We start from the raw sequence: 23953 nt of genomic DNA on the forward strand, positions 1-23953 counted from the left end.
CTCTCCCAGGAACCTACAATTTGTACATGGGGCACGTAAAGGAAGAGCCAGAGCACAAAATGCAGATGGTGTTTCACAGGATGGAAAAAAAGATGGATCATCCAAATAGACTAAGTGAATATCAAGAAATATTTTATTTTACATGTAATCAAAATTTAAAAAACAGACAAAGAGGAGCAAAGGACAGATTTATCTAGATTCTCTTAACTATGTAGGGTACAGAAATACAACTGGGAAAGAATTAACACATATTAGTACCCTTTGCTCCCCTTCCCTGCCCCAATGGAAGAGGTTACACAAGCGAGATCTGTAATGCTTCAAATCAAGGCTTCTCAGTAATTGCACACTTGAGCTGACATAGCTAAGTATGTTCAGTGTGATGAGAGAATGAGTGCCTTCAAAATAGTTGTTTATAAACAAAACTACTCTCTCTTTAGTGGTTTGTGAGCATTACTCAATCAACACCAAGAGTATACTTAAAAGACTAATGATTTAGTGGCCATAACTGTCATTATATCTGAACTGACACAATCTTTAGGTATATCGATTATAGAAAATAGATTCCTTAGGCAGTAGAGAATATATTATCTAGTGGCAAAAACATAATGTAAAGAAGCAGAAGAAGTATTCACAGGGAAGGGAGGGGGGACAAGCAGGGGCACATTGAGTAATCAGAACTAAAAAAGTTGAGTTCTGGAGTGCTAATTGCAAAGGAGTCACACCTCAGCATGGTGGGTATAGGTTTCAGAATGTCTGGGTTGAAAAATATGGTACTCATTACACATCTACATCAATCTCCCACCTTAACCCACATCCTAGATCCTCCTAACCTATTACAGTGGGATATTAAACAATTCTAGCACTGTAATTCATGTTCTGCCCTACATGCTGTGAGGAAGAAGGCCTCTGTTCTCTTCCAGAACCAGACAAGATGAAGTCTGAAAGTGAATGCAGAGACTTCCCAGAGCTTATTCACCCCACAACACTTTCCTTCCTAGTTTAGAAGGGTGAAGGCCTTCAGAGCATAAAGCTGCAACTGTTCTTCCAGTGCAAGCTGATTTCCTCTCAACATCTTAGAAATAAGCCTTCCCAAAAAACCTAAGCTGTACAGCATGTAGGCAGAGTTGAATCAAATGGGTGTGACAAGTGCTACATCCTGGACTGAAGGCAAGACAAGTTTTGGGATCCCCACAAAAGATGGTTTTGTTTATTCTTCAGTGGCCCAATAAGGCCAGCAAATAAAAACTCTTCATGCAACTTCCAGAAAAGGCCCATGGAAAAGCAGACAAAGTAACAGTAACTATCAAATTCTGGATTCTAATGCCCTTTGGAGACTATCAGATTTTTGGCTTAAAATGCAAGTGAATCACGATGGATTAATGATCTTAATCTATTTCAGCCTACAGCATGGTCCAATGCAGATTATTAGTGTCAAGTTACACACCTAGGACTTGAATTCACTAACACTCATAGCACCACTTGATTGTTGCTGTAAGTAAAGACAGTCTTACCCTCAATTCTTCTGCCAGAAAGAGAAATTACCTTTGATAATTGTGTAACACCACCTATTCCAGGCTAGCTGACCTACCTTTTTTTGTCCTCACACATATTGCATCTGTTTTCAGATAAATCTTAACAGCTCCAAGCTTAAACTCTGTGACATATCACCTTAGCTTCCAAAGTTACAAAATAAATTCTTCTTTACAGTATTCAAATGTAGGAGATTCACTCAACTGACAAACCAGTTTACTGACAGCATCTCTCACTAGTTATTTCCTTTATGTGCCAACTGCACAGTCATAAAAGCCTCACAGCTCTTCTTCAAATTTCTCAGCTTTGAAACAGGAAATGATCAATATAGATACCTCAGGATTAACAATCCTAGGTGCAGGGAAAAAAGCAGCTGTTCTGTACCTCAGTAATTATTGCTCAGTATTTATCTGTTTTAAGCAACATCAAGACACTATTTGAATTTGTGCTGTACTTTAGCAGAGACAGGTTCCCTAACATTAAAGAACATCAGCCTTTCCACAGAAAAAAATCTCTTAAATTTAGCTGGCCATTTTTTCTTAACTGTTCCTTGTAACAAGGCAGGTTTGTTTAGGTTTCCATTCTAACAACATTACAGTTGTCAGAGTACATGGCTCATACCTGTGGCCAGTCTTTAGAGTAGGTGGGCTGCACGTTTTCATAACTACAGAAGTTTATCAGCTATGCTACAACACTACATAAAAAGCCCAGGATTGTTTGCAGACTCACCAGCTACCTACACAGAACAGCTGTTTCACAAAAGTGATTTCACTAACAATTGAACTTGAAGACAAACACTACAAGAAAGCCAATAAAAGATCTTGTGTGATCAAAGGTTCTCTTACTACCTCATAGGAAAGAAGTTTAAAGTGGAAGGGAACTATCTCCTCCTTCCATAGGAATAACCAGTGAAGGAATAACCATAGGAATAACCAATACCTTTTGGAGGCAATTTAGACAGTGACTGCCAAAAACATTTCAACAGAACTGCTTTTTGGACGAGAGAATAAGTTATTTTACTATTTGCACAAATTGAATTTACTACACTCATTTTACTCTGGTAATGTTTTAGCTACAAGGTATCTGTACAAGATATATCAGCAGAGATAGCACATTGTTAACACTACATATGTAAACTGAGAGACAACAGGTCCTTCCACCCAGGTGTCATATTGCAGATAAACTGTGCATGTCAGTCCGAGAGGCTGCGGAACCACACTTCAGCACCACGGAGATTCCCGGGGAGCCCAACAGGAAAGCTGTGCTCTACAAGGGTGACTGTCCATCCTGGAACAGCAGCAAGAGGAGAATCAAGCAACCAGTGTTCGCAGTAATATTCTTGAGGAGGGTTCCTTTCATTCGGTGCATATTGCTGTACATAAGGTGCATAAACCTGCCACAGAGGAGATCAGCGGGAAGAGAACCCAGTGGCAAGGCTGCAACCAACTACTGGCGTCATGTCCCAGATCTGGAGGAGAATTGTGGAGAATTAATGTCAGACTCACAAGTCCTCCAGCAAGAGGCATAGAAGCAAACAAAGATATCCCTGGACACAAGGTAACAACTCCTTTTTAACCTATGCTTGAGGAAAATCTCCTAAAGAGTTACAGCAGCATTATAAACCAAAAGCCAAATTTGGGGCTCAAGAGTCTTCTTCAACTTCTGTGTAGGTCTGTTTTAACAAGTGCTATGCCGTTTGTCACAAACATGCTTAGAGCCAACAAGAACAGGATGGCACAGTCTCAGTTCTGACATGCATGGTGAATGTAGAGCCCAGCACAGCAAGATTCCGTACCAGTGTGAGCTCCATGTCACTATCAAGGGCTTTCAGTGGCCATGCTCCAAGCCATGGAACTCAGAGCAAAGGAACCTGCACATTTCCTCAGGTCTGTGTGTTTGAGGCTGCTGGCAGATTCTCCTGCTGCCCATGCCTGCTATGTTCAGAGACACAACAGCTGCACTACATACAGTGGAGTTAAAAGTCATTTCCTCATTCAGCTGCAGAAGATCAGGTTAGCAAATACAATTCCTTCTTCACACAATACATAGCTTGTAGCAATAGTTGTCAGAAAGAAAGGAAGAATATACAAAAATGAACTCTCTATTCCTAGAAATGCAGCAAAGAGATGCAGCAATACCTTCACAATCCGGTCGCTCCCACAAGTCACCATTAGCCCTCTGGAGATGTCCATGGACATGTGTGAAATGTTGTGTTTGCCTTCATGAAAGGTTGCCAGGGAAGTACGGCTGCACAAGAACAATTGAAATGAAAGCCAGCTATCAGATGAAGCTTCATGGCATCATTACAGCAGTGCAAAATAAACAAAAGAAAATTAAGTTGCTCAAGTACTAATAAATCTATTCCAAGAGCTCAAGTGCCATATTAAAGGGGAAAGAATGTAATTAGCAAGTCATGCTAAGGCACTGCTTGTGGAGTTGTACAGGTGTGACATTTCCTGGCCTTCTGCAGCCTGACTGTTAATAATACTAGAGCAGAAGTGGGACACTGAATTAGCAAATACTTCTACTCTTGGTTAACAAAGTCAAGTTCAGCCACATTTTCCCCCTGATGGCTACAGAAGCCAACAAGGGCACAGCATCCTACTCTTCCAAAAAACCCAACCCCAAGAAAACAAGAAGTCCCCATAATGAAAAACCCAATTACACAACAAAAACCCCCAAACACTCCCAAAATTTTCACATCTGATTACTCTGTTCATACCAACAGAAAAGGGGTTCCTTCATTTCTAAGACAAGTTTAATGAGACAGCAAATGATGTTTAACCTGATTTGTTTGCATGGGGAAAATAAAATGTTGAGTTCTGAAGAATATTCCCAAAGTTTTAAAAAGTGTACATGAACTAATGCATATACATGCTGGCAGCTGAAATGCATCGCCTGGCACCCACTTAGCAATGTTAAGTGCAATCAATAGCTTTTAACTAAACTGAAATGTTGAGACAAATATATCTCAAGTCTAGATCTGGGCTCCTGGAAAAGAAGAACTAAAAAAGGACAAAAATGTTGTAATTCTACATCTGATCCAAATGCAGAGGCAGATGGGGGATCTCTGCCATCACTTTCAGTCCCCAAGCCTAATAGCAGAGAGTCAGCTCAGTGTGTTCTGTAGCACTGTGTGTGGATGTGGAGCAAGCCCAAGGGTTTCTGCACACCAGCAGTGTTACTACAGTTGATTACTCCCCAATACTCACTCTTCATCCTTGATCGACTCAAAACAGGAATCACAGACACGGACCTGGAACTCAAATCCCATGATTGGGTAGCTCGACCGTTTGGTGCTGCACTTGCCACACACTGCTTGCCCACATTTTCTGCAATGATGCTTCATGGAGGAAGAAGAAAATCAACAAGTCACTATACTATGTCACTTGACCACCATACTAAGTGTCCACTGCACAATAAAAACAACAAAGCTTCTGTTTTGCAACCTGTTAGAAAGCAACCTGCTAGGAAACACCCTGTTTCTTCAACCAAAGACCAATGTCTCTGGAATTCTGAACAGTCATTTGGATCATTTATGGATTTAGCTCCATACTCTGTGTATATCCTCTTCTCTGGCAAGCTCCTTCTGGGAGAAGGGGAAAAAGAAGCTTGAACAAGCAACCCTGTTAAAAACATTCTGGTGTAGTAGGAACAGTGCCATTAGTGCTCCACTGGAATGAGCATCTACATTCTCTGCTATGGGGCACTGTTTGCCATTTTACACAACACTTGAGGATTAGCTGTCCATAGTTCCAAAGCATGGGAACATTCAGAGCAATCCAACAGAACACTCCTAGCACAGCCTGCTTTGACCTGTGACAGAAGTTTGATGCAACACTTTCACAGAATTTGGAAATGTCTTAGCAGTGCTTAGAAGCCATAACTTCTCAATTTACCTCACTTCAGCAAAAATACCAAGAGATGAAAAGATCTACCAGCCTTAGTGATCTTCTGTTTACATTTTGCTCAAGTGCTGAAGTACAGCTAAGCACTGAAACCAGCCATCTCACCTGTCTCAACCCTATTGTCTTTGTGTCCCACATTTGCTTTATATTCCAGAAGAAAGGTTGTTCACACTTCTGACAGGAATCACTTTCTAGCCATTGAGGAGCCTACAAAAGAGCAGGAAATGTAAGCAATCAGAATTGTTTTCCCTCACACAATAGTCAAGGAAGTTTAGGAACCCAAAGTAAAGTCTTACTTGGAAAGATGCCCTGGTTCAGTTCTGGACGTTACAACAATAAATTGCCTAGAGCATAGTACCAAGAAAGTTTAGCACAAAAACCTCAAACCCAAGAATACAGTTACTGGTTACCTACACACCTCCTACACTTTTTAAGTCTACAGGAGTATATTATGTTACTGCCTTAATGCTGCAGGCATTCAAAGACTGCTGCTCTGGTTGTCTGGATGGCTTCTAAGGACCAGTGTAGTCCAAACTGCAGAAGCTATGAGGCAATAATCCCCTTTAAGAAAGGGGGTGTCCAGAAGTAAATTCTGTGAGTAATTATCTTTTCTTCTTTCATGGGATTGCAGTTTGAAATAATTAGGAATTCATCTGCATTTTTCCATCCTGCCCCCGTCTTCATTAAGCATCCCTTCTCCCACCCACACACTTTTCCTGCCATAAATGGACTAGGCCAAATGAAAACAGAGCTTTTACACATTTCAGCTCTCTCAGATACTTTAACTGAACATCCCTGTAAGTGACAGAAAGAGAGGCACAATATTTTTAGTACATGGACTAGAATTTGAACATGTATATTCTATACAACTTTATACATCTCATGAGGAAGTCTCCCTGAAACTAGACAGGAGGAAAGCTAGAACAACAAAGCATTTTCTCTTTTCAATTCACTTACATTGCTGACAGTGAGAAAACAAGAGCATTCTCACTTGCACCACCATGGATATGAACTGATGCAGAAAGAAAGTGTATGGCTGAACCAATTGCTGTGTACTGACATCTTAAAAAAAAAAAAAGTTGCCTGGGGACTGAACCTCTGCCTTTGGAACTGCATCTCAAAATTTGCCTCTCACTTCTTTACCTGCTTTGACACAAGTTGAGAACTTATTTCAAGACCATTGAAGCACAGTCCTTTGGTGTCTTTTCTGCAAGAGTCTGACTGCTTCAGATTGTTCCAGAAGCAAAGGCCACAGCCATTCCAGTGAACCTGTTGTCTCTTTGAGATAAAACTCTAAGCAGTCCAAAGCATCTCCTGCACTTTTCCTGTCCTGGGAACTCATTTACTACAAAGCAGCATGGACAGCTATTAGGACAGAACAGGTTTCAATATTATCATTCAGCTTTAAAGTGTCAGACAACTACAGAAAGTCACATTAGTCTCTGAAAAGGGGAAAAAAAAAATCTTTGACCTATGGCATGAACTTACCTCTTCTCGGCTGATGTCCATGTTCCAAACAGCAATTCCCCCATCAGCTGAACAGGACACCAGCTGCCGTGTCAGCTGGATGTAGCAGATAGCCTGTACCTTGTCACTGCCAAGAGAGCACACACTAGTTACCCACAAGTATTTAAACAAAGCTTGGTTTCTCAGCAAATCCTGATACCCACTTGTAAATATAGCTACTGAGGAAGCCCCAAACTGATTTTCAGTTTGCTACATCCACTAAGTAGAGCTCTGAGGATGAGCTGTCACCTGAGCACTACCCTAGCATCGGGATGTTACTGAGAGTATTCTTACAAGCCTGACCAGAATACCAGAGGTACAGTTCCATGTTAACATTTGCTGGCAGTAAGCCCTGATGGTGAACTCAGTGTCAACTGACTCAAAGTGCATGTGCAAATACTCTTCTGTGCCGGCAAGGAGAACCACTTGTCAAAACAGAAACAACTGGATAAATAAAGAGAAATATGTGTTTCAAGATGCAGCTAAGCAGCAGACAGAGGTTCCATTTTTGCTAACAAATCACAGTAAGTCAGGCTGTAGCTGCAAAGCAAAGTGTGCATTTACTAACAAGACAATTTAATCCTAAAGGAAGTCATGTCAAAACAAAAGTCTGCCCTAGGAATTTAAACAAAGAATCTGACTAGTATCAAACTGCTTTGCAACATCTAAACTGAAATAAAAAGTCATTCTGCTTCTCAGAAGAACTTACTTTCCCATTCAGAAGGAAGAGAACTTAACTGTTACAAGTCTTCACCAGGACACATGAGGCAGCAGTAACAGCAGTATAAAGTCCTCCAGTCACTGACTTCAGTTACATTTTTGTAACCAAGACTCTATTTTTAATTCATTAGCCATAAGACTAAACCCTCGAGATTTAACAAGAGTTCTAGAGCTAATGCTATCAGTCTTGATCAAAGGTAGATGGAGGCATCCATGGAATTAGACAAGAGGAGAACACCCTATACAAGTATCTTTAAATGCAAACAAAATCTCTACTACCAGTGCATTTCTAAGTAGAATATATCTTCAGCAGTGAACTGCCTGTCAGACTGAATTAGAGCCCTACATTTAAAAATGGCAACTAGTGTTGGGTCTCTAAAAATTAAGAGTTGATTGTTACAGACAACTACCTCAACTTCAGAAGAGGGGAAACATGACACTTTCTGAAGTTGAGAGACTACCCTGTAATTTAGCCAATCAGTTATCACCTATCAGTTATCACTGACAGAAAGACAAGAGAGAACAGGAACATAGTGAAGTTTATTTTATATATACACATGAACATGCTTATACGTAAAGGTTCTAGCCCTTCTCTCACAGGTAACAGTGCAGTATTTACAATACAGAAATATGTAATTTTTGCATAAGGGCCAAACCAGATGATTTAGGATTTTTACTCACCTCCTTCTATAAACTACTTCTGTGTTAGTTCTAAACCATGGTAATATGAACGTATTAAACGTGAAAAAGAAAAAAGCTTTATCGGTAAGGCTTTCCTAGTACTGATTATCCTTCTTCCCCTTCAAAGTACTCAGGGTTCTGCTAAGAGTAATTTTCTCCATTATTCACAATGATTCAAATATCTTGCCACACTATTTAGTCTTCCTGTGACTGTGTGCTCATTACAGGATGTGTATGAAAAATGAGACTCCATTACATACTGATGTCCCTGGAGCAGCAGCGTTCGCCCCTTCCTTCCACCAATATCCCACATGATAATGCTGTGGTCAGAGGCACCTGAGAAGAGCAGCCGTTGGACAGGATCCCACCACAGGGAAGTAATACTCCCTAGGAAAGAACATTCTGCAGTTAGACTAAGGGACTGGCTCCCAACACAGTGATGCCCTCCTGGAGCATTAAAGAGAAACCTGAGGTACTGCCTTACACCAGTAACATATTGAAAGCCTTGAGGCAAAGGAAGCATCCAACAGCAAAGTGCAGTCCTGACAGAGGGGCAAGAAGTACTGGACAACAGAACAGATGTCCCTAAGAAGACAGATATAGCATAAGCCAGAAAGTCTGAGTTCTGCCCCTTGTATCTAGGTAGGTGATTTTAAGAGTTGCCAGGCTGCCATGTGAGCTTTGGAAGAGAGAAGCACCAGCACCTGCAGAGCAGAAACCAGTATCTACAGCACAGTGACGTGCTTGGTCAGTGGTTGCAGCACAGCTCGCAGTGTTCTCAGCTAAAGCAACTCCCTCGCATAACCCTTTACAACCTCAAAACAGCTGGACTAAGAAACAAAGTGAGAACTTCACTGCTGTTAGCAAATCTGCCACTACTCACTAAATTACAAAACTAGATTTCAGAAGCCCCAGTGCAACTGTGAATTAGGGATAGAAAGAAATGAGTCATCTGACAGTAGCAGCCTTATACGAAACCCATACCCATGGTAACATAGCCAGTACACTAAAAGAGTAATTTTGTTACTCATGCCACCTATAGTTGTGAAGTTGGGACATTTTATTTCCTTGCAGAAATCTTTCCATTGCTCAGTTGTCATCAAAAGCCTTGTTAGTCCGAAACCAAGATGATGAATGGTAATTAGAGCCCAAATCAGTTCTTTCCAATGCTCTGAAGCAAGAGATTTTTTTTTTGCCTCCTTTAGGGCATGCACACCAAAAAGGCATTAACTTTGAGTACTATCTCAGCATTACACAGAGCAGGCTGTTATACATGGTGAATTCTAGAAGCTGAGAACAAACTCTGAAACCATTTGAACTGCAAAGCAACTGCTTGTTTATGAAGTCACACTTCTCAAGAGCTAGAAAGGAATCAAGACGAAATCAGACTTTTTAAGTCTGTCAAACACAACTGCACTCAAAGGAGAATTAGATGCCATTTAAGTTTAGAGTTACTAGATCTTGAGAATATTACACAAATATGGTGGAGAAAAAAAAGTTACACGTAATCTGACTTGCTTTAAAAAAATAAATAAAGGAAAGAAGTTGAAAACTAGTACTATACCAGCTGAAGAAAGGATTTAAGGATGACAGTCCCCTTATGGAAATATATGAGCCAAAGATGGCTGCTGTGTGGACAGCACTGCTGAAGTTGGTGCTTGGAAGCCCGTCACAACTCAAGAGACAGAACACACACTACAAGAAAGTGCCACACAGACATACTGCTTTCAGACTAACTCTAACACCTACCAAGAAGTTGCATTTGAACACAGACCAGTGCAAAAGTATAGAGAGGCAATGGAGTCTCTAGGGCCAAGAGAATTATTTTGTTCTAAACTGAAACAATCTGAAATTCTCCTTGAAAGCAGAAGAGACATTAATCACTTGAAAATTTCAACTTGCCTCCTGCATTCAAAAGCAGCAGTATCATTTTACAGTCATCTGTAGATCAGGAGTCTACCCAGCTTTAACAAAGCCTACTCTATACTTCCAGCTGTTAAACAAGGCAGCCTTTTCCAGTGGGTCAGAAACTCATGACTCAGTAGTTCATCCCTACCCACATGCAAACTGTCAGCTGATTTGAAAGCTGAAAGTACCACATGGGAAAAGGCATTCTCTTGTTTATTTTTCTCAGCATATTATTAAGTTACACATTATTCTGTGATTTGCATTCTTGCCTTACTCATGGCAGCAGACAGTGGCTCTGTATCATGCTATGGACCACCCGATTCTTCATTTGATGTAAGGACTTCAGCTGTACTGCAGAGGATGAGACCTTTGCCTTAGACTAGGCAGTTTCTCCAATGTTGAGACTAAAGCTTTTAAAGGTGGCCATCTAGTGGATAACTTGTGTTTAACTGAATGCATATGTTTACTTTTGTTTTTCAGCTATAACAAAAATATCTGTAAGTATTTATAAGGCTAAAATTTCCTTTCCCTTCAGCAAGAATGTTTGTTCTTTAACAGGAAGTCAAGTACAGCTTTCAACAGCTTATGATAACCACTACCTTGGACTGATTTTTCATTCAGTATCTACTCTTAAGAGGCAGATATGCAACTGAACATCTCACCCCAACTTACAAAGAGGTACCATATCTGGGACGAGTGGCTTTAAGACAAAGAGTTACTTTACCTTCATGCCCTTTAAGGGTTGTGATAACTGAACAGGTATTCTGCTCCAGCTTCAGAAGAGTGATCTGTCCAGAATAATCACCAACAAATGCATGCTGAGTTTCATGATCATATCTGAACACCAGTCAAGGAGAAGCTTCATTTGTTCAAAAAGTATTTTACATAACTGAAACAATCAGCTACAGAGTTGAAAAAAATTGGAAAAGAACATTTTAATATGCCAGATAAATGTTTACATCATCACTTTTAAAGTGGTTGGAGACTGTAATAAACCTTTTTGATTCCTTCCTTCTCATCACACTTCCCTACATGTGCAAGTAAAACTGTATAGAAAATATGAGAGAAGAGTTTTAGAAAGCCATGAGATAATCCATGCCCTAGTTTAAGGCAAGCCAAGTAGCTTCAGGCCATTGCTAGCAGCTATTTACAGAACACACTCATGCTTGTCTACAAGATGCCAAAACTAATCAGACTACTTGTTGCAGTGCAGAGCTCTCTGCAACCATTAGGAACACCTCACTGGACACTGGGCTGCATTCAGTCTTACCTAGTATCTTCTCCAATAAACCCTTCATTTTCTAGCCTGTTTGTAGCTGATATCCCCAGGAGAGGAAAACCAAGATACAAGGATGCTGACCCTCCACAACGAGTTCACTTTACAGTGGAAGTACACCCCCAATGTTCTAGCAACTGTCAAGGTGAGGCTGTCTCATTTCTTGTCCTGTTCTCTGGACTTCCCAGTTTACCAATGCAGGTCCTTGAGTGTGGTATTGAAAACTGACCTAATTTCAAAAAGGATTCTGTCAGTTAACACTGAGATAAGAGCCACACCACATCCTAACATGGGATCCATTGACAAGGTGGCACATTGGGCAAAAGCATTATACCTGATAACAGTTCTGATACTCAGTTTTTGCCACGATGAAACTATGAACTCCAGAAACCAAAGCATGGCAAGCCAATGGAGCTAGATAATTTGCTGCTTTTAGAAGACTTCTGCTATTCAGAATATAAGCAAGAGCTATGAAAGACCCATGTAGCTGACACCACATAATCCAACAGCTGTATATAAACTTAGGTGTCCTCCTTGAACCACAAAAAAACACAAGCAGCAGCTACAAAAGTAGCCTCTGGTACCCAACAGAGGCTAACTTTAGGACAGTCTACCAAAAAGCCCACCACCCTAAGTGAAAATGCAGAGGCTCTGCCATCTGATGACATTCCAAAGTCTCTTAAGCCTTCAGGATCATGAGATAAACAATTTGCTTTCAACAAATCCTCTAACTCCCTGAACATGTGATCCTTTATTCATCTTGAAGTTCAGGCTTGCCTTATCCCCACTAATCCAGTAAAGAAAAGGCACTCTGCTGTGTTTCTCAGCAGTTTACACATAGGATCATAAACAAACAATGTTCTAAGGAGCCTCCTGATAGGGAGGCCAAGCACCTAGTACACACACCAAGCAAGCTGGTTCTTCCAAACACAAATCCAAAGGCAGATAAATTAAAATGGATTTTGAAATGTCAAGTTCTTCAGTGGAAATTAATTTTTATATTGATACAAAAGGTCATATTCTTTTCTCCATTTTAATAATAAACTGTGCTGTTATTTGCAATAGCATTAGCTATAGAAGCCACTGAATTCAGTGAGGCTCAGACTGTTCCCCAGGCTGCTGTGAGCTGGTCTCCAACACACACAGCAGCTTTAACCTATTCTGTGCTGCATTCAGCTGAGGTGAGCTGCACACGGAATGTTTTGTGGGACACGACTCCCCTGGACTCTAAAAAAAGAGCAGCAGTACAACAGTACAAACCTGGCAGTTCTTCAGGCAGTAAGGCAGGGGCTGCACAGATGGGAGACCTCAGAAGGACAGACATGCAGCTGGCAACTGAGATTTCCTCCCAGCTTCTTACCAGAACACAGGTATTCAGCCACTCTAGAGAGGGCTTCATGTTTTCAAGAGATGATGCTGACCTGTTTCAGTTTTTCAATCTTGCTACTTCTAAAACATTATTGCCATCAAACCTCATACAGCAACCAATACCTTCAATTCCAATACCTTCAATACCAGCCACATCTAAACTGCCACCAGTAACAAGTGCTAAAAAAACAATTTTAGTTTAGTTTAGTTTGCTTTCAAAAGCTTTGATATGTGAACTGCCTTGCAAGCTACTGGGTATGTAAGATTTTTACATAGGGTAAAGAATGCCCTGAAGTACTTACAGCTGAATAGACAGAGTGTCTAAGCTGAAAATGCTGCAGTTAAACATAGTTTACAGAAAGCAAATTGTACACAGACAAATTACTACTGGTGAATGAAGTTTCAATATACCTGGAAGCTTAAAGATAGAAAAGATTAACTTGAGCAAAGACAGAAAAATTAAAGCAGTCCAAAGGGGTTTCATGATGTATTATATGCTCTGGAAGGACTCAAAGGCACACTGGCATCTGCTGAACAAAGTGACTTGCCCAGGAAGTCTGTGGGCCAGGCTATAGATACTGGCACTGCCACAAGATGCTACAGACAGACACCTCAAAATTAGGAACTAGTGCAGACTGGGATTTCTGCAGCTCAAGGTCTCTTCTGCTATCAATAACCACTAACAGAAATAAAGGTATGAAACTTCTAATGAGAATAATGGTTAGCAGATTTGCGAGATGTCACTCTAGTTTTTATACATGAAAAGTTGGGAACAAATTGAGGTAAAGGAACAAAGTACTCTTCCATTTTCAGGGTAGCAATAATTTTTTAAAGGATACTGCAGACATGAGGCCCAAGACGTGAAGTAATGTCTCCCCAGCATGCTCCCACTCCTGGTGCACATCCAGCTGATACACTTGTCATGACCTGTGCTGATAAGCCACTCTGATGCCAGGCAGAAAGTAATAGCAGACACTCTATTCTGGTGAGCTGCAACAAGAAAAAGATTCCGACTATTTTCCCCCAAAAATCAAAGTGCTGTGTACTTTCATTCTAATTCAGGCAGACAGAGGTTGAGGATAATATCTAGGCTATGCCCCAGGGAGATCTTTCACCATTATATTATACTTGCATCTTGGCTGAATGAAAAAGTTCCCATAGTTCTATTTAGGATTTGCCTTCTGAATAGCTCAAGTGAACCAAACCCATCACAGAGAGAAGCTGAGTTCAGCCCAGATACCCAAGGTTAAGGAACAAGCAAACTCTCAGCTTCCTCTTTGGCTCAGGACTTCTGGGGAATAATGCAACACATCTAAAAACTTGAATTGCTTTACTAAACCCATCTTTTCCTAACCCCAGAGAGCTATGCTCACATTCATAATTCTGAGCACCTGAAAGGGTATCTAGTCCATGGCATTCTAACTGCTTCCTGTGACAGCAACCAAATCCCACCCAGCTTTGTTGAGAATGCTGCCACTAAGCAAGAAGTTACACATGCTTTAGAAAGAAGCCTCCCCTGCCCCCAATTCCTTGACTGAATTGTCAAATCATGTCCCTTAGGATAAAGGGAGGTTTTGTTGCTTTAAGAACAAGGTCTTTTTCTCCCAAGCAAGAACATTGCTTCTGTCGGTGTCAGGGAGTCACAAGACAAACTGCACTTTGTTTTGCTACATAATCTGGAGTCTTTAAGAGCTTCCTTCAGGCCTCTCACATTAATATTCCTATTTTAAACCAACAATAGAGTTTTGTATTTCTCTAAAGGATGTGTGTAGACAAATGCTGAAATCAGTATCTCTATAAATATTGGAACAATCCCACAAACCCTGTTTCCCACATATTGGGAAAATTAGCTCTTTTTCATCCCTGCTGCTCTCCTAAGATGACAGAGAAGGTATGGACTCTTACCTTGGGCTAGGAGTACCCAAGCCCATTGGTTACAAGAAGTAAGGAGAGACACTGCAAATACCAAAATCACCTTTAGAAAGCTCTCACACCAACACTCATGTAAGTACAACTACTCCAGCTGAACAGCAAAATCCAAGCTCACTAGCTCTAGCTCATTACATTGCACGCTGATGATGTAGTGAACTTCATGATAATGACTACAGCTTGGACTCAGCTGTCTGACAGAACATTTTTCTTATGGCAGTTATCCCCCAACTAAGTGACAACTATAAAATCAGTCAGAATTAAAGCATATCTGGATTTGATTAACCTGTGACTGTGTCCGGTTTCCCAAGCACTGCAGATACCTTCCCTTTACATAAATGTTAGTGTAGATAGTGGTTAACTGTTTACCTGGATAGGTCTTTACAAAGTTCATCTTATTAAAGTCCTCAGAAATATGAAACTCCTAAAAACAAAGTGAAACTGTTAGAAGATACCACAGTGGCATAAGCAACTTTGATACCCAAAAAGGAGCAGCAACCTCACAGACCAAAATTTGCATAGCAGCAGTATATCCCACAAAAAACAGGCAGCTTCTCAGGCTGGAGCAAAGCACACTGAAATACCAACTGTAAATCAAGATTCTAAGTGAACTGAATTTTCAACAGGGAACATTCTTTCAGAACTGAGTTTACTGAAGGTAGATTAAAGAAAAAGAGAAGATCTCACTTGTCCCCAGCAGGAGCAAACAAAACTGTCTTGTAGTACTTAAGATTTGCATGTTTGTGACTTCACAATGGACAGGTTTAAGTGACAGTGTTCTCTATTTGATCCGTTAGACTTAATGAAATTATAGAAGTCTCAACTTGAAATTTCCAGTTATCACGAGATTTCTGTGCAGTTCTTTGTAGGCTATTCATAGCAGTTATCTGTAGAATCTCCTTATGATACTCATGCAGTACCCTGGCTCGTTATGGGGCACTTATTATTTTGACCTTATTTTCATAGAGAAAGGAAACCATTAAAGCATCTGAGAGTCACAAGATTCCCCTCCTTTACCAAGGGGGGAAGAATAAAACCCAGTTTCTGTTCTGCCGAGTGTATGCTCTCCAAGACAGGCACAGCAACTACAGCAAGAGTATACAAAGAGAGAAGAAAGAATTCCCAGCAAGCCTCTTATATACTTAGAGCTGTTGTTCAAATTTCTACATCATAAAAAGATCTGCAGCAAGCAAATCCAGAGATATGTGCATGGCAGCATACAGACAGATCCATACTCCTGGCCAGGAGCAAACCAACTGCAGTTCACAACCCCTGTCAGAGCACCACCATGGCACTCTGCCCAGCTTACTGTACTGCTCTCAAAACAACTCCTTGGCAAAGCGAAATTCTTTGGGTCCACTGCTGCACTAATGGCTCAAGGGCTTCTTGAGGCTACCTGGCTCACATCTAGCCAGAAGAACCTTTGCTTTGCAGTCCTCCCACATGCATCTCAGCTGAACTGCCAAGAAGCTCAGCCATTTAGCAGTAGCTGCATTCCAAAATGAATGGAAAGAAAACAGACTATCAGCTGCCAGCAACACATGGACAATCTGAGCAATTCTAACCTACATTCAGGAGAAAAGTCACAACAACTTACCATGATAGCTCCATTATCCTGGCCAACAAAAATCCGTCTGCTGTCATGATGATAAGCCATGGCAGAACATGGTGCTGTCAAAAAAAGCAAGTACATTACAGTATTTAAATAGAGATATTAGGATACACATGACTTTAATAGAAGTCAATTCTTTCACTCAGGACAAAAGCTGTTTAAATAATTTGATAGAAACTAGTCTGCCTAGCTAACATCCCTTGGAATGACAGTTCAATTCCCACGTGTGAAGCTGAGGACAGGAACACGACTACTGTAACTCAGATACACCAACAGGAACCATATGCAAACATGATTCCTGCCACAAAGGTGCAACTCACCTTTGTGAGGAATTTTACACAGAAAAAGCTGAAAGCTGAAAAGCTGAGCTAACAGCAACAGCTGGTTACACTTAAGAACTTGAGCTCACTAAAATTATCTCAAATGCAGCCCTGAAAGAAAAAAAAAATGTACACCTTGGAAAGCTGAGAGCATTCTTACATCTCAACTTTCAGCTAGTGGTTAGAAAAGCTCACTTAACTGACAGGCAAGTTATCTGCCATCATTTGAGGCACCTCCAGCTGCAGATCCACATTGATTTACCTGGTGAAGGATGTGGTTCTGACAGAACACTGCCACAGATCTTGTCCACCATGCAGCTAGTTTCAAATCAAAGTCTGAGCTAGATTTGCTGCAAAGCTCCCAAAATCAAGATCATTGAGGGAATCCAGCCCTTGGGGAAATGAAAAGGAGGTATTCCTACACACAGCACAGGTACAAAACCCATACTATGCCTGGCCACCACTTACCACATCCATATTGTACTTACATGCCATGGTGTGATAGATGCTGGGCCAGTACTGCCCACTGTCTCTCTTCAGCCATACTCGGATTGTCCTGTGTCATGGGAAGAGCAGGGAGAAGCCAGCTGTAAGTGCATCATCCCCTACATCTGACCCACTTCATTACCTATGGATCAGCTCCCCTGCCCTTAGCTTTTGTGCTACTCAAATGTAATAGAGGAATGACATACAGAAATAACAGCACTCAAATACTGCTCTAACATAACAAGAATACTGGCACTAAGAAAAGGCACCCTTGGATTTGGAAAAGTTTTCTTTAAAACTATTTATACATGGAGTTTCAGTAGCATGAAATGGAAATACTATTTCAGCTCACCTCAGAAATTGCTACAAATTGCATCCCTTTACCTCCTTCTTGGCTCTGGTTGATATAAATCAAATTCAAACTGCAGAAACTTTCTATCTTTGGCAGAGCAATCCACAGTTTATTTGTTTATTGCAGATTAAGCAGATATATTAAAAAAAAAAGGCAAATAATTTGTTATGGAAGTCCAAACTTTCAAATTTTTACAGCATCTCTATGTAACTCACCCTTCAGCAAGCCAGACACTGAATATTAATAACAGAAGCACCTCATCTTCTGGAACAGGACAATACTGACATCTCCATCCCCAAATACGAAGAATTTATAAAGGACAGCATATCTAACTCAGTATTATTTCCTCTAAGCCATGCCTCTAATCCCTCATGTAGGAATGCAAAGGACAAGCAACATTAGTTGCTGTTGTTCTGCTTCTCTGCCCCAAATATGATCAGGATTGATGAGCCAGTCAAATGTTAACTGAAAAGCTGATGACTTGGACAGCACGCCAAGATTCTTCATAAAATTGGCTTCAGTTTGTAACTTTCCAGAATCATCTCTTGGAAGGAAAGGATAAGTGGTCTTGGGAACATTTAGCATTATACTACTCTGATGACTGCCAAATCCTGGGAGGAGGGATGTCAGAGTATCAGCAAAGAAGTGAAAAGCTATTGTCAATTAAAAGCATTCCTACAACAGACACATTGAAGGGACTCTACATCAAGAAGTTAAGAGCACACATGTGGACAGTGTTAAGGTTAAATCATCTTGAAATTTCATCTCCAAACCATTGTTTGCCTTTTTGTTACTGTTTAAATCCAACTTCCTCATTCCTAAATGATCTGTAAATATATGTACCTGGAAACACTGTCAAGAGGCTTCACTGAGATATGCTGTTCTATTTACTTTTAGCTAATAAAAGTTCTGCTATTTAGAATTCTCTAGAAAAATACTAGGGGACTGATTAATGAGACATCATGTAGGATCAACAATAAAAAGTTTAACAAAAAGAGCACAGAAGGAGACAGTATCTTGCACCACAAACAGAACTTTCAGAAGTTTTACTGCTCAAGATCCAACAGTAGCATTCTAATTTTGCCATCCATTTAAAGGCTTTTCTTTAAAAGACCACTCAAATATAAAGCAGACAATGCCCACCCTTAATGAACTACTTTTTGAAAACTTGAAAGCAATACAAGTGAGCGTACACAAAACAATGATTTTCAGCTTTTAAATCAAGTTACTTTTTGACCAGTTTAGGGGCATATGTACATTAGTCTAGTAACGATTAGCCACTAAATATTTTGCATTAAGACTGTCTCTCAAAAGCTATCCCTTCCTCTTTACAATAATCAACAGCCTACCTTATGTCAGTGAGTCACCACTTCAGAAAAGCAGTTGCTATTTCTTGGTAACACAGAATTTGGGAAAAATAATGTTTTCAAGTCATTCTAATGATGCCAACCTAATAGCACAGGTTAGCATCTATGCACCTTTACCAGCTTTTTAGAGCAGCTCCATCATACTCAAACTGTTCTGAACATCTCAATGGTGGACTCCACCCTTACTAATTCAACTCTTCACTTCTAGGCAAAGTCGTGTAATTATCTTCTGTTTTTAAGAATTACATGATAAGTTATCATGGTGATCAAAACAATGCATTGGTGATTTTTCAAAAGCAGACTTAGCTTCCTCTCAGTATTGTGGTTAATTGTACTGAACTAGAATAAAGGAAGCAAAGATTCAATTTTTCTAAGAAATTATTTAATGGGAGTATAACTTCTATGTAGATCATCAATGGTAGAGCCCCTCAGTGAAGTTGAGAGCCTAAGCAAATAGCTGCAAGACTGAGCAAAATTAACTTCTGAAAGCTTCTTATTTTGGTTTAAGTAAGATTTAGACTCTGCTCGCCTCATGCTTACAAAGATAAGCTGTCAGACAGCCTTATATCTAATTATATAAAGCTCTGACTGAGCAAAATTTGAAGAGATCATTTCACAGTAGTCAGCAAGTGACCTCTGCCAAAATGTTACTTCTCCCTGATTCTCGCTCCTACAGACCTGCTTTTGTGATGCATCTCCTTATGTTGGGACAAATTAATTTGTAAAACACTAGTTCTTAAAGGACTAGAGAAGTCCTCCAGTAATGCTGCTCCCACAATCTCCTTCAACCATTCAATTGCTTTGTTATGACAACTGCCTTAGTCTTTAGCACTTTCCTCAAAACTTGGTCTTTATTTAATGAAGAATCCTGGGCTCAGTACCTGAGAAGAGCTGGCTACCACTCACTTCTCCTTAAGCATTCCCTACTAAGGGCCTAGAAAGACACAGGGTTGTTTGACAGCAGTCTCAGTAAGGATGCAAAAATGCTGAAACTCATTAAGAAGCACCCAGAGATAGATACAGACTTTTAAAATTCTAGACTCATGTCTCTGAGAGTGGCAGGAGGAAGCAAAACATTAAAAAAAAAGATTAGAAATTCCCTCCAAGCTTCCCTAACATTCAGTACTGGACCAGAAGCTGCTTTCAGCTGGGCAGCACGCACATTTATAGAAGCACAAATCAAAGGAGATTTGGCATAGGATTTTTTAATGTAATATAAAGAAAGAAACTCAAAAGCCATGCTCCAGCAATACTGACTGTGGCCTTACCAATTTCTAAGAGTTTCTATTGTTCTCAATCACTGTTTCATTTACAGAGTGAGTAAGCACCCAACAGTGCTGGAGGAAAAAGCTGGGGTTTGAGAGCAGAGACAATGCTGTGTTCCAACAGTGCTTGTGCTCCTGCTACACCAGCTGCCCTCTGAAAGCCAACAGCACAGGTGCCACGGAGGGAGAACGATGAAAGAGCAACAGCCAAATCCAAACCTGTTACGGCACTGCTGCAGGTAACTACAAGCTACACCAGCCCTGTTCACAGCACTGCATCTTCCTAACTCCTTCAAACCACCACCAACTACTTTCCTATCCAAAATCGACCACTGGCAGTTGTTTTCCTAGCAAGAGCAGAATACTGCCTCTTTCTGGTAGTTTAAACCAAAAATATTTATAGTGTTATCAACCTTGTTCCCAAAACAGGATGAGAAGTCTGGTTTAGTCAGAGTGCAATGGAAGCTGAAAGACACAGCTGATGGTTTTTATCAAATTTCTGCTAAAACTAAACCATGTTTTGACCAATATATAGGTTCATAAGTAAAAAATCAACAAAAGCTAATGCTGTACTTTAAGCAGCTATTGATGGTCACCAAACAGCAGCACTGAAATGTGCCAGTGACTCCAGAGCTCCTGTTAGCCTGCAGTAAATACAATACTTTCATCTTGCATTTAGGGTCTTCATGCCTCAGCATTCCCAGCTGCAGCTGGGAAACACTCCTCATGCCTCCCTCCCTGCTGAGGGACACACTGCAACAATTCCCAACATTGTCTTGCAGCCAGGGTCAGACAAGATGCCAACAGGGACGCAGAGTTAATCATCCTTTCTAGATAAGTTCTGAGAAAGCTTCACAGATGGCAAGTGTCCTGCTGAAAAATCCAATTGGGAAAATTAACTCTTTGTCTCCTGCAGGTATTCTTGTTTCTTTTTTCCTCTTTAAAACTTTAAAAAAATCATAGAATTTTGTTGGCATTCCCAGATCTACTACAAAATTTTTTGTATCCTCTGAAAAAATTAAACCATTACTTTTCATCCTAGGAAATATAATTTAAAATAGGAAGAACTACAATGAGTAGCTCTAGTGAGAAATAATCTACAACACTCCCAGGGAATGTTTGGGCTCCAATGTTTTCCTCACTACCCAACTTGTAAACACATTCCTCCGACTGGTTATTATGAAATACTTGACAGCCTTAGCTGCATTAAGATGCAATAAAAAATACTTTAGCCCTGCTCTTAGTACACCCAGCAGCTCTTGTGCTCCTTGTACTCTGCACTTTGCTGCCAGGAGCATAAGCAGTTAGGCAGTACTAACACCTACACCCCACCTGCAGCGAGCAAACAGGGGAGCACTGTTTGACAACATGTTGAACTGTAGGTGAAAGCTCTGATGTGCTGTAGGAGGTATCCCAGATTAGAGGTAATACAGGTTTCTGAAAGTTTAAAGATTTAATTTCTCACAGTCAGCTGGGTGACACAAATTCAGCCACAAGTCCACAGACTCACTTGGAAATTACATACACCAAAGGTGGGTGGTGGCCTCTCTCTCCTTGCACAGGTCTGTATCTGACATCAAAACTTGCTGAGATAAAGATGCAGCTCCATCCTTGGCTCTTATCAGCAGTCTAAGCATGCAGACTGCTTAACCTTCGGCATTAGACCTCGAGTTTAAACGCTGGAACAGGCAAGCCTCTGCAAGCCTCCACCATGAAACTCTGTGAAGGCTGAACCCTGATCTGGAGTCTTAAAAATCATTATTTCCTCTTCTCTCCTTCAGGAAGCTCATCAAAGCAAACTAAACACAAACACAAACAATCACACCTAAGTGACTGGAAATTCCCATCCAAAAGCTGTTATCCAACGTGTACTGCACAAAGCCACCTCCATAGGAAGGGATGACACACACCAACTAGACACCTGATCTGTTTGCACTTTTTGACCTAAAAATAAATGCTGGAAAACCCAGTTCAGATAACACCATTACTCTGCTGATTTTCAGCACTCATACTTTCCTATTTCTCACAAGGTCAAGCTTTTCAAACAAAAATTCATGCAAATATTGATTCAAATTTAGTTTTAAAAGTTTTGTAATGAAACAGTAAAATTTTCCCCACACCAAGCTACACCTCAAAGAATGCACTTTTGTACTTTTAAAAGCACACCGTTGCTTCCAGTGGAGCCACCGTTTCCTAAAAAGCATCTACCATCCCTCTTCACTTTTAAGAGTCACTTTCCACATGGCACAGGTGAAATCTCCCGCTTGCAGATCCCTCACCACTCTCCTGGCCACAATCCTCTGTACTACGTGCTTCCTCATTTCCACTTTCCTTTCATCTGAGTAACTGTTTAGCGACATAAACAGCTCCTGTGGCAGACGAGCCAGTGCCGAGAACCAGCGTTAGACTCTGAAGACGCCTTCTCTTCCAAGCAGAAAGCGCCGTGCACAGCAGCTCATCACCCCCTCTCCCCTCAGATCTGCCAACTCACTCCCTGGGAGGCTTCAGCCAGAGGGACGCAGGTGTGGGACCCGCACACCGAGCCACCAGAACGGGCTCGTTCCACCGGACCAGCTCGGGAAGCTCCAACTCTCCCGACGGGCAGGGGAAGCAGCGACACACTGCAAGCGTTTCAGCCAGCAGAGCGGAAGGCCGAGGAAAACACATAGTCCCTGACTCCTGGATCTGCTCATGAGCCCTGCAGGACCCACGCACACACAGGACGAGCCGTGCTTTTCCCGGCGCTCCGCGGGGGAGCACAGCAGCTTCTCCGCGCCGGTGGGAAAGTGTCAGCCCCGCGTCCCGCACGGGCGGGCCGAGCCAATCCCCCCTCACGGCTGACGGCATCTTCCTGCCCGGGACCGCGGCTCCCCTTAGGACCGCAGGCACGGAGCCCCAGCGCGCCTCCCGGCAAAGGCACAGCGCACACCCGGACTCCCCTCAGCAGCCCCCGCTGCCCCGGCTCCCTCCCCAGCCCCGCGGCCCGGCCCTGCCCGGCGGGGAGCGGGCCCCGGTCACCTGTCCTCGCCGGCCGTGATGACGCCGTCCTCCTTGGGGATGAGGAGCGCGGCGCTCACGGCGTCCTGGTGCCCCTCGACCTTGCTGAGCAGGACGGGCCGGCGGCTCTGCGGCCGCGAGTGGATCTCGGCGGCCATGGCCCGTAAGGCTGCGCGCAGCGGCGCCGCCCCGCCGCGGTGTCCCGAGTAGCGGCGCAGCCCCACGGCGCGCCGCTGCCGTCACGGGCGGGGCGGGCCGCCGCCAGCCGTGCTCGCTGGAATAGAAGGGCCGCGGCGCCGTATTTCATAGAAGAGCGGAGAAATCAGTCTGGCGGTGGGGGCTCCGGCCGCCTGCCCGGGGCGGGACGTGTCCCCTCCGGTGTGCCCCCCGGGCGCAAACACGCGTTTCTGGGGCCTGGGCCGCAGGGCTGGCTGTGCTCTCCCGTGCGCTCTGTCCAGGAGAAGTCGCTGCCGTGACCCCGGCTCAAGGAGCCCAGTCGCTGCCCGTCCCCGCTGGCATGGGGCCACCGCAAGGCAGCAAGGAAAGGCTGCTCCCCCTGGGGCAATTAACGGAGGGATATGGGCTGAGGCAGGACGTGTAGTCACAGGAAATACATTAGCTCCTTTCTGTCTGTTAAAGCAGCTGTAATCCTTCATCCTGTAAGTTCTTAAGCAGCTGGGTTGTGCTGTTATTTTCTCTGTGTTCACTGCATGGGAATGTTGGCCACA

At 42.1% G+C, this 23953-nt stretch overlaps 1 protein-coding gene across 1 annotated transcript; it reads right to left on the reverse strand.

The window, feature by feature from the left end:
- Positions 1-115: 115 nt before the first annotated feature.
- WDFY1 (WD repeat and FYVE domain containing 1) lies at positions 116-23480 on the reverse strand. Its single transcript, XM_038145679.1, has 12 exons — positions 23247-23480; positions 17247-17314; positions 16424-16497; positions 15196-15250; positions 13737-13887; positions 10978-11090; positions 8606-8732; positions 6927-7032; positions 5544-5645; positions 4743-4873; positions 3669-3777; positions 116-2998 (listed from the first exon to the last, which is right to left on the reverse strand). Exons 1-12 carry the CDS (start codon positions 23381-23383, stop codon positions 2939-2941), a joined length of 1233 nt encoding a protein of 410 aa, XP_038001607.1. The 5' UTR covers positions 23384-23480; the 3' UTR covers positions 116-2938.
- Between the last annotated feature and the right edge of the window lie 473 nt (positions 23481-23953).

This window comes from Motacilla alba, chromosome 9 (assembly GCF_015832195.1).
Source record: "Motacilla alba alba isolate MOTALB_02 chromosome 9, Motacilla_alba_V1.0_pri, whole genome shotgun sequence".
NCBI lineage: Eukaryota > Metazoa > Chordata > Aves > Passeriformes > Motacillidae > Motacilla > Motacilla alba.